This window comes from Eurytemora carolleeae, unplaced genomic scaffold (genome assembly GCF_000591075.1).
Source record: "Eurytemora carolleeae unplaced genomic scaffold, Eaff_2.0 scaffold43, whole genome shotgun sequence".
NCBI classification, from domain to species: Eukaryota; Metazoa; Arthropoda; class Copepoda; order Calanoida; family Temoridae; genus Eurytemora; species Eurytemora carolleeae.
In genome coordinates, this window is record NW_019396029.1 from 221,914 (window position 1) to 233,624 (window position 11,711).

Below are 11,711 nucleotides of genomic sequence, written 5' to 3' on the forward strand. Positions count from 1 at the left end.
GTGGAAATAAGAGTTCTTAAAAAAATATAGAAAAGTCAAGATCAGAGACAAAAACTAGAATTGAACAAGGAAAACAAAGAATTGAAAACAAGTCCGTTCTGCATTTACAAAAACTTGACTGACGAAATAAAAAAACATCTGAAAGGTCACTTTTTGTAAAAAATGTCTGCCTATGTGAAACAGTAGATCTATCTACTCTCTTCTTACAAAATTTCATATAAGTATCTTTGCTTTTAATAGGATAATTTATCTTTTATATACTATACTTATCTATAGCTATAATATAATTTATATAATACTTGAATGCTTTAATAGAAAATATCTGCTATCAATCTATGCTTACATATATATATAATAAAACCATTCCCGTCTCTAAACATGTATTAATGAATGTAAGTATGAAGCCTGAAAGTTAGCATGCAGATAATTTCATGCATATTGCATTAATTTCAAGTTCAAGTCAGAAAGATGGCGAAGCTTCAGAGAGTTTAATAGATCAAATAAATCATTTTGAAAATTAAGATTATAAGATATTGATAATTAAGTTTTCACATAATCACTGAACTATAAAGATACTTCTTAATAAAAAAGTGTTGAGGTCGGTGTGTGTGTTTTGGTATTTTGATTTAAGGGTGTATGCGTGCCTAAGGTTTGAATAATACTAGAGCTGTATAGTGTATAGGTTCAGAACAGATCTACTCTATACTGGAGAAAAAGGTCCAACTGAGAAATCAACTCTAACTATGCAGGATTACACACTACATACTCACTCTATGCTAGATCAGAAAGTCCTGGTTTAATTGTCAGAGGGCCTTCACTATCATACATGCATTGAACTATTATATGGTACAGAAATTACTAATTAACGACCCTTTTTTGAATTTCTGGTAACCACGTTTCTAGCAATCATATTTCGAGCAATTATGTCTACAGAGTTGCAACGGCAGTCAGAACTATTTGTTGATTGTGCAACAACACTCAACAAATTGCAGGTTAACACAATTTATGTAAATTATATTTCTGATTTTCTGATAGAGAGATGTTTTCTTATCGTATCGTTACAATTTTGAAGCCACGAAAATATGATAATTATTAAATGTCAAAAATCATTCTCATTTAATATAACAATTATGTAATCAAAACATTAGCATAAATATTGTATTAATATCTATAAACAACCAAATTATTATTCACACTATAGTGATGGGCGAGCAATAACTTAGTAACCAAAAAATGATCATTTTTAATTTGTTTTTGGTTTTATATTTCAGCATGCCATCTTTTCTCCGAATCACCAGTTTGGAAAATGTAAATAACTAGAAGGCGTAGAATAAAATGTTTGAAAGGAACTGAGTTTTCTAATTCCTATGTCGTTGCAACATAATGTCGTAGACTTTTCATATTTTAAAGTATGAGTTCCGTTTGATCAACTAGTTTCAAATATCAAAGGTTTACACAATCTAGATGCAAAGATATATGGATTAGAATATTTGATATTGTGGCAGAAGCTCAATTCCTTTCTAAAACCTGTCTCATATTGGAAACTTTTAAAATTCCTTTAAGCTGTGGCAATAAAACAATGTTTGTTTACATAGTTTAAGTTAAGCCTTAAATTTGTCAATTTTGTTTAAAGATCTTTGCACTTCTCATGCCTGCACTTGCATTAAAAAAGTTAAAGTTTCAAGAGCTATCATTTAAACTTTTTCAAATTTTAAAGGTTTTTTAAACTCCATAACATTAATTATTAAACTAGACGGAGGGGCGGGGGCCTCTCTTCGCGCCTATCTTCTATTAAACAATTGTTAACATTTTCTCTTTGTATGCATTGTAAAACAATAAAAAAATTTACTTTTATTTTATTAAATAATTTCGTAGATGTTCAAAATTTATTGAGAATCAAATTTTGTTGGAGGCTAATTTTTAAAATTTTATCATTCATAAACCTTCCTCGGGGTCACGTGAGGTCCTACATAAAATCGGTTCAGCCGTTTTGACGTTTATTGGTTACAAGCAAACAAACAGACAGACAAGCAAAGTATATATATTGAAAATTAGATGAAGGGACAGGCGTTGCCCGGCCGTGGAAAAAAATTGAAAAACAAATTTTGAAAAAAAATTTTTGAAAAAAATCGAATTTTCATTAGCCGGTCGGCCACCCGCGAAGGTTCACAAAACAATTTCAGGCCAATCGGTCCAGCCGTTTGGTCGGGTATACGCAACATATATATATATATATATACATCCTTAACGAATGTCTTGTTTTATTATGTAGATTGTATATATTCTAGGCTTTTAGGGCGTTTCGCGCCCATCTTATTTTTCAAAACTTTTAATTGTGGCTCCATCTGTGAGCATCTCTTAGTACAGCATAATTTTTTTTAATTTACGGATTTCAAAATATTTTTTCGCGCATTTACAATTATTTTTTAGCATAATTTTTATTTCTGTAAGTCCCTGCATCTATATGTGTGTGTGTGTGTGAATGATAAAACAACCGGTTCTGATTTTACAGTTCAAAAAGTCTCTGTTCAGAGTTATATATTTTACCCTATTCAAACATATTATTTGGCGTTTTATTATTCTACTATTTTATAATTTTACATTCTTTATAAATTTATTTATTTTAAAAGATTGTTCATCCCTGTTTTGTAAATGAAAAATAGCATTGTTGGGAAGCAAGCGCCTCACATAGTAATCTTCTTTACTGGTGAAACTATAGAAAGTAAAGATGAGTTTGAGCACAGAGAAACCAAGTATAAGCTTGCACCCGGAGAAACCTGTTCTTTATTCGTTCTTCCGCTCGTCCTGTGCCTGGCGTGTAAGGATAGCACTTCAGGTTGGTTCAGGGAAATTACAGTATTTACGGGACTTAATAAACGTAGAACCTTTGATAACATACGGGAATATATCCAAGCTTAATGCAAAAATACGCATGTCATTTTTTACAGCCTTGTACAAGTTTTTTTAAATGATTCAATCAGGGGGCGGAAACGTCATGTATGTGTGTCTGTACCAAAAGAGTGTGATAATGTAGGTATATACAACAGTACATACTAATCTGGTATTTGCATTTGTTTATTGTTAATTGTTAATTGTTTACTTAAAAATAAGTTTAATATACATGTAGTATATTAATTATATTTTTAAGTCAACACTATAAGCCAAATTTTCATGCAAAGAATATAATTTGATTAAAGTTTACAATAAACTGTAGTCGTTATTCAAGCTTAATTATAATTGACAACATTTTTCTGCAATTTCCTTGACTTTAGTCATGTTGTGTGTCCGTACCAAAAGAGTGTGTGTAAAGTTTACCGAACTTGTCTGCAAAGCAGTGCGACTGGCTTTCACATTCCAGACCAGCACCATTTTCTTTCCCTTTATTCCTATTCCCTGGATTCAATCCAAAAAGTTGAAATCCCTTCAATTTAGAGGTTTGTTGATGTGGCATATCCGGTAGTAAAGAATCAAGTTTCCTTCTTTAATTAAAAACTTTTTTTAAACCTGTAAAAATACAAAAAATGGAAATATGGGTGGCTTGAATCAAAACAAAAGCTGGCCATTAAACCTGCACAATGACATTTACATTCAATAGGAGAGGAAACCAACCGGAGACCGAATCTAAAGAATTTGAGCCAGGTCTAGATCTGGCTCAATTGCCTACTGCCGGTTCACATTTGAACCACCGACTCAACTCCTTTCGTAATCTTAAACTTTGCATCAGCGCGGTGGTTCAAATTTGAACCGGCGGGAGGTGGTTCAGCGACTCGGTCTCGGGATGAGAATTGATTTAGATTGCTGGAATAGAAGTTGAACAGATAGCTGTAAATCTAGCTGAGAATGGTCAAAACTCTACGGAATTCGGGTAAACACATATTTGATGCCATGTTTCTATATCTACATATAGTTTCATATAAAGAACAAAATACACATTGAAAAGGGGTTGTAAGCGTAATTTTAACCGAACCTTTATTCAAAGATGAGAATGCCCGAATCCTATTCACAACGGCACCCTTGAAATCTTTATTGGATTAATAATGAGATATTGTCATTATTCGATGTTTTAGAATCTTTAACTTTGATAATTTATATCTTTTCCTAAAGTGGAAATGCGCGAGTCACTTTCGTAGTGAACTCATAATTGAAAATATTCAGTTTTAAAATTATAAACATGAATTTCTATTTCTACTTGATCAGACAAAGTTTTTAAGGGTATCGTTGTGAATATGGCATTGACATCTTTAAATGGAGGGTCACTTGAAATTACGCTTGTAGTCCTTTAGTCCTATACTCCTTTTGTTCTATAGTCCTATGAAGTACCCATTTTGTTCATAAATATATATAACTATTCAAAAGACGTTCATTGTTTTCGAAATTACGAAGAGAATCTTAAGAATGGAAAATGAGCAAGATATGCTAATATTTTCTTCATAATCACGATTTTTTTATTAGTACTTACGAAAAATATTTTGTTATTGATTTTAACAGTGTATTGCAATAAGATGAAAAAACAAAACGATTGAATTTAGGGGCAAAACTTGTATAATACACTGAAACCCATAATAACGAATACATCGAAAGAATTGATCAAATGTCGTATTCTTCACTTTCTGATAATGGAATGTTGCAGATATTTAGTTTTTTAATTAAATGATTATATGGAACTCTTTAAAACTGTTCCCGCATATTCATGGCTATTTATTTATTTTCGCAAATACTGAAATTTACGAAATATAGTATAAAACTCATTGAAAAATTGTCAAGACGACATTTGATAAATTCTTCCGATGTATTCGTTATTAAGGGTTTCACTGTATAACGCGGCAATGTTTTAGGAAGGAATGGCAAACAATACAGTGGGACCCCTTAATATGTGGAATAGGAAAATACTGTTCATTTCATGTCATCATTTTATTTACAAAGCAATTGTGCAGTGTAACTAGATCCGTTTTAGTTTTGAGCTATAACTATTAAATTATTTTCTTTTACGATATCAAATACACATAAGATTTGCTTAAATTTCGTTTTCCTAGTCCACAGTACGCAACAATATGCTAAGTTTTTGGGTTTATTATTGAATCCCGAGTTTCTATTGATTCTATTTTTAATGAGAGTAAGCAATACATTGTATAAATAATGAAGTAAAATGTGTTTATCAAATATTTTCCTGATTTAGGAATACAAATCCTTTGCGTCAAGTTCCCGCTTTGGTTATTCATGGAGTCAGGTAAATATTTGTAAATTAAGGGAGTGCTTCAGAAAATTAACTGAATGGAGGACCCGTACTAGATTACAAATCGATGTCTGCTACTTTTACTGTTTACATCTTATGATTTATAAATATGTCATGTACATATAGTAAATCATGTCTATCCACATTTATGGAATATTTATCTAAATTATCTCAGTCTATGTATACTAAACTATCTCAGTCTATGTATTTATGGAATATTTATCTAAATTATCTCAGTCTATGTATTTAAGGAATATTTATCTAAATTAGCTTAGTCTATGTATTTATGGAATATTTATCTAGACTATCTCAGTCTATGGATATTATGGAATATTCATCTAGATTATCTCATTCTATGGCTTTAATGGAATATTTATCTAGACTATCTCAGTCTATGACTATTATGGAATATTTATCTAGATTATCTTAGTTTATGGATTTATGGAATATTCATCTAGATTATCTTAATCTATGGATTTAGGGAATATTTATCTAGAATATGTCAGTCTATGCCCTATGCAAAGGCTGTTATGGACTATGTAACCAGAAAATCTTAGTCCATGGATTTCTGGAATATTTATTTGGATTATCTCAGTCTATGGCTATTTTGGAATATTTATCTAGAATATCTCAATCTATGGATTTATGGAATATTTATTAAGATTATGTCAGTCTATGCCCCATGGCCATTATGGAATATTTAGAATATCTCAGTCTATGGCTATTATGGAATATTTATCTGGAATATATCAGTTAATGGATTTATGGAATATTTATCTAGAATATCTCAGTCTATGGATTTATGGAATATTCATCTAGATTATCTCAATCTATCGATTTATGGAATATTTATTTAGATTATGTCAGTCTATTCTCTATGGCTATTATGGAATATTTATTAAGATTATGTCAGTCTATGGCCATTATGGAATAAATATCTAGAATATATCAGTTTATGCATTTATGGAATATTTATCTAGAATATCTCAGTCTATGGCTATTATGGAATATCTAAATGATATCTCTGGTGGAAAACTTATGCCCGTGGATCCTAAGCTCAAAGCACAGGTTTATTACGATTTGAAAATAACACAATGACAAAATATGGAATATAAATTCTCCTTTTTTTGTTTTTACTGTTGAAAATGCAAAGTATGGTAGTTGAACTGAGAATGTAATCATAAGATTTATTTGAGAAATATAAAACGTTTTAATATGTTTAATTACTTAGTTTGAGCGCAAAGTCGACGTTTAAAATCATCCATTTGGATCGCTACTTTTTGAGAACCGATTTAAAAAAAATTATGAAATATCGACGACAAAAACTGTAACAAAAATTCTAAAGTAAACTAATTAGATGTTTATGAACATATTTCTCACTAGAAATTTGTTAAGAAATCAATGTTAGAATCAATTATTTCTTTTTCATCAGTCATTGTATTGAATTTCTTTTTCTTTACCAATTTGTTCGCAGAATTTTTGAAATTCTTCAGATGTCGTCTTTTCATTGAAAAATTCCAGAAACTTTACAGAAAATGTTTTTGAACATTGAGACATCACAGAAACCAATAACTAAATAAGATTACTTGATTTCAATGATAATAGTTAAATTTTGTTTTCCCAACCTGTTCCTAAACAACAAATTAGTTTACTGTTAATGTTTTGTTACATTTCACGTCGTCGTCATTAAAAAATTATTAAAAAACTTATTCTCAAAATCATCCCTCTAAAATGGACAATCTATGAGGATTTTAAATATTGAATTTGCGCTCTTGCTGAACAAATGAACGTACGATAAGTCTCAAATGAATCCTAAAAAATTTCTCCATTATACTACATTCTCAGTTCAATTACCATACATTGCCGGTCACTCCCTTTAAGAATTAAATTAGTGAGACAATTTTGACAACATTTTATACATTAAAATCAGTTTTAAGTGTATCTAACACATATAGATACGGAAAGATTAAAATGTGGAAATTCCTGAATTTGTTAAAAATAATGCCTAATCTAATATCTATTGTTTTGATATAGATTTAATCCCAAGTTCGAGATTCATGTCAATCAAATATAAAAAATGTGTACCATCGAAAACGTTAAGATTGGTGCAAGATGGATTTGAGCAATTTTATCAAAAAGTGACACATGTTTTCACATTTTTGATATATAGATTAACCGGCCACACTTTTTATACTTTTTGCATTTCCAAAAATAGCAAAGTGCTGGTTTCTCAGAATTAGCATAACATATATAACTGTGTTTGGAGAGTTTATTTTGACTTTTTTTTTAAAGAATATTATTAATATGATGAATACATAAACCTGCTCCATGCCAGCCCAAAAAAAGCTGCATTAAAAATTAAGGCCACTTACAGTTTTATTTTTATACAATAAAAAATAACGTGTATATGTCCTAGGTTAGAATGATCTCTGAAATCATCAATGCTGGGATCCAACCAATTCAGAACTCGTCTGTTCTTCTCAAGTATAGTTCTAGTCTGGTAAGTGTAGAACAACAATTGTGAATACCTTTATGGCGTTCACTCGATCTTTTAATGTTAAATTGACTGGGGACCTCGAATTTAATGAAAAATAAACCATCAGGTTGCAAAGATATATGAGATTAAAATAGTTGAGTTTGTGGCAAAGACTCAATTCCTTTGAATCATCGCTTCAAATCCTTCCTTTATCTTTGAATCGGTGGTTTATAGGTAGATAATCAACGTGGCTCAAACTCATTGAATTCAGTCCCAGAGTTACTGCACTTAAATTACATTTTTAACTGTTTTGACATCATCAAAGTTAATTTTTAGAAATTACAAAGCAATTTTTTCACCATTTCGTGAATAAATCTTTTTTTCAAACTAAATTCTATCGTTATTATTATTTTCTATAAGTACAATATATAAATACATATTTCTCAAAAAAAATTGTTTAAAACACAAGCTCTGTGCACGTACTGAGAAATGAATTGATGTTTAGTTTAATGTGATGTCTATATTTTGATCCTTGTGAAGGAAGAACGAGCTGCCTGGGCCAAACATTGGATTTCTAAAGGGTTCAATGCACTTGAGGTAAAGAGAATATTTAACTATCTTATTAATTTTAAAAGGAAGTGTTCCCTAAAAATTAAAAGGGGTTCGGGATAAACATTAAATAATGTTTTAATCAAGAATATATATGTTGCATGCTCGCGCTCGGTCAGAAAATATATTTTTAAACATTTTTTGGAGAGTCTGGGCGTGGGGTATAATTCATATCAAATTCTCTTTTACTCTCTCTTTTAAAACATTTTAAAGATTATTTACAATTTTTAGGCAAAACCCATCTTATTTTCCTAGATCAGAAGTCTGGAAAAAGAACCAATTATATTTCTGTTCTTATAAAACAAAGTTGAAAATACTTTAATAATAAAGGAGTTGAGTTTTTGCCACAAAGTCTTATTTTCTAATCTCTATATCTTTGTAACCCAATGTTGTAGACCTTAGTTATTTCAAACTATTAATACTTATAGATAAAATAATCTAAGTTTGAAATATCAAAGGTTTTACATCAAAAGATTGCAAAGATGTTGGAATCAGAAGATTTAAGTTTGTGGCAAAAACTCAATTCCTTTGAAATCAGTTCTTTAACAATCATTTGCAATGTGAAATGTGTGAGAACACTTCTTGAAAGAAACTAATATTATAGAGGACGTGAGTCAGACTCTAATAAAAACGCATAAATAACTATAAATATATATTTCTTATAACTTATTACTAGAGGGTTCAGAACTAGAGTCAATATCGATATCGCACGTGTAGACTGTAGAGAACAAAACAAGAACAATGCCCCGTATCCGTTCTATCTCATTCTGTTGAATCTTGTGGAACTTGTTTAACGCGGCCAGGCATCGTCTTCCACAATATCGTATTTAGCATTTGAATTAAGACAGACAGGCAGACAAGCAAAGATTACAACTTTATACATAGATGAGCTGCTGTCTGAGACAGCTGGACAGATGTGTGTAGGAGACAACGTATCTATGCTGACTGTTGTCTAGCTTATTTATATTGCAGAAGCTGCTGTCTGAGACAGCTGGACAGATGTGTGTAGGAGACAGCGTAACCATAGCGGACTGTTGTCTAGTTCCACAAGTCTCGAACGCTGTCAGGTTTTTTTTTTCTACCATATTTAATCAGAAAGGAAAATCAAAACACCTAATCTAACCTCCATATTAGATGTTAACGTATATTTAAGTTATATTATACTTATTTATATTAATTCTTATGCATTTGTGGACCAAACTAGGTTTGAAATGTTTACATAAACGAAAAAAATGTTTATTTGTTTACTATTATTATACTTTTTCATGCTTTTCTAGTTTAATAAGTACATTATGGTCCCGGCCTTTAGTTAGAAATGGCCCTTTTAGCAAAATTGTATTGCAATAAAAAAGATAGCATGTGAAACTAGCTAAATTAATTGGCGTTGCCCAGGTTACTCATAGTTCTCCCGCCGTTTACCTGCACTTGGTCTTAAATCATGATTTTAGCAGTGTCCGGGGTTGCCCGTGGAATTCAAATAAATTCCATATTTTATTAGCCTTTGTCAGACCCCGCAGTACTCATGGGTTCCCTTAAATAAAATTTGATTGAGCCGTTTGGCCAGCCATAGCGAACAATGACCGAAGAGCTTTTATATATAGATGGGGGAAAAGGTTTTGAATTGAATAACTGCATAAACGATTACATTAATCTATATGTATATGTATATATATATGTATATATATATATATACTAGAAATTCAAGGCGCTTCGCGCCCTTCTTTCTAGCCTTAGAGGGCGCTTCGCGCCCATCTTCTAAATTAGTTGTGAACATGTTCTCTTTGTGTACATCCTAAAACAAAACAAAAATAATTCGCGGATTTTCACAACAAATTTCGCGGATTTTCAAAATTTTTCAAAATTTAATGACGATCGAATTTTGATGGAGACAAATATTTGAAATTTTGATTTTTCATAAACCTTCCCTGGGGTCCCTAGATGTCCCACAAAAAATTTGGGCCCGATCGGTTCAGCCGTTTTGACGTTTATTGGATACAAACAGACAAACAAACAAACAGACAGACAAGCCAAATTTATATATAGATAGTAGTTATCTTTGATTGTATGTCCGATCATAGCTCATGACCCAATTGACCGATTTTCCTCAAATTTTAATTGGGGAACTTGGGAGAACCACACTGTAATGTTCTTAGTTTAGTTTTGGGATTCTACGCTAAGTGGGCCGACTTTTATAAGGAAATATAGCTAAACTCATAATTTATGACCAAACGCGGTTAAACGCCGGGAGTAACAATATGAGTTTCCCAAGCTAGTATAATATTACCAGGTTTGAGGTAGACATGTCTCTCTATCCAAATATCTGCAGGATAAACAACAACCTGGTCAATAGACCTGAATTCAAGGCACAGATTATACAGATAAAATCCTCAAACTTAACAACAAAACCTACTCATATAAAACCTTTCAATAAAAAATCTTGTCTTTTTTACTCTTCCTTTTAACCTTAAACAACTTCCTCTATGATATCTTCAATAAAAAAGACTTTATAATTTTTTTTATTCACAGGTTAAAACTTCTTAAATGCTTTGCTTTTATCACCCTTGATTGAATATACTACCTGGAATCATTTTATAATTATTTCTTAATGTATTTCTTTAAGTACCGGGTGTCCCACATCATATTGGATCGTTTACAGCTTTGAATTGGGATTTTCGGGACCAATCAGATTTAAAAAGAAGAATGAAGCATTTCAAAAAATTGTTTAAGATTATTATAAAAATTGACAAAATACTATGGGTTTTCCAGTACTTAGTGTTATGAACATATTCTGACGTTAAAGATTGGAGATAATCCGATATGAAATGGGACGCTCTGTATATCCAAGGATTTAGATTTAAATTCTTCAATTTAAAAGTTTGCACAGCGGATATCTAATTTAGTTGACGAAGCTCAGAGCTAAACCATAGAGTTTCTACCTCAAAACTAATTTTAAATCTCTGGTTCTATCTGTTATAATCTGTGGATTCAGGCATCAACACCAGAAAACCAACCAGATTTTGTAGAGATTACAACAGTTATGAAGTAGACGAATTATAACTTTGTCAATTTTATAATATTACTGAATAGAATTGGGAAGAAAGTTCAATTATGAAGTAAAACTTTTAGAACTGAAATTATATTTAATTTACATGAAACGATTTATCTATTAATAAAACCAAGAGAAAATCTCTTTCAAAATATCTGAAAAATAAAAGTTTTCTGATCTTTAATTTGCCCTCACCCCCCACCGCTCGACATATTACCCTGTCTAAGCCGATGCGCTCGGCTACAATGATAACCAGAAAACTCTGGAATATAAAGTCGACTTTTAGACTAGAGTTATAACTATAAGCAGGCAAATGAACATGAGGCAGAGGAATTGTGAAGTGTAAA

At 31.1% G+C, this 11,711-nt stretch overlaps 1 protein-coding gene across 2 annotated transcripts; it reads left to right on the plus strand.

Moving 5' to 3' along the window:
- The first annotated feature begins 2,670 nt into the window (after positions 1-2,670).
- LOC111695294 (maleylacetoacetate isomerase) lies at positions 2,671-11,452 on the plus strand. Of its 2 annotated transcripts, XM_023464555.1 has the most exons (9): positions 2,671-2,836; positions 3,795-3,865; positions 5,177-5,227; positions 6,214-6,301; positions 7,650-7,733; positions 8,250-8,306; positions 9,291-9,385; positions 10,606-10,681; positions 11,308-11,452. In XM_023464555.1, the coding sequence occupies exons 1-9, from the start codon at positions 2,729-2,731 to the stop codon at positions 11,362-11,364; spliced, it is 687 nt and encodes a 228-aa protein (XP_023320323.1). In that variant the 5' UTR covers positions 2,671-2,728; the 3' UTR covers positions 11,365-11,452. The 2 variants fall into 2 exon arrangements, with proteins under 2 accessions (XP_023320323.1, XP_023320331.1); XM_023464563.1 differs by lacking the exon at positions 8,250-8,306.
- Positions 11,453-11,711: the final 259 nt, after the last annotated feature.

What these genes read in the sequence shown, in the direction of transcription:
- LOC111695294 (XM_023464555.1), top strand. Translation starts at nt 2,729, where the DNA reads ATGAGTTTGAGCACAGAGAAACCAAGTATAAGCTTGCACCCGGAGAAA. An exon ending in TTGGTTATTCATGGAGTCAG is followed by an intron (nt 5,228 to 6,213) that starts GTAAATATTTGT and finishes ATATTTATCTAG; the next exon opens with AATATCTCAGTCTATGGCTA. An exon ending in CAAGTCTCGAACGCTGTCAG is followed by an intron (nt 9,386 to 10,605) that starts GTTTTTTTTTTC and finishes TAATATTACCAG; the next exon opens with GTTTGAGGTAGACATGTCTC.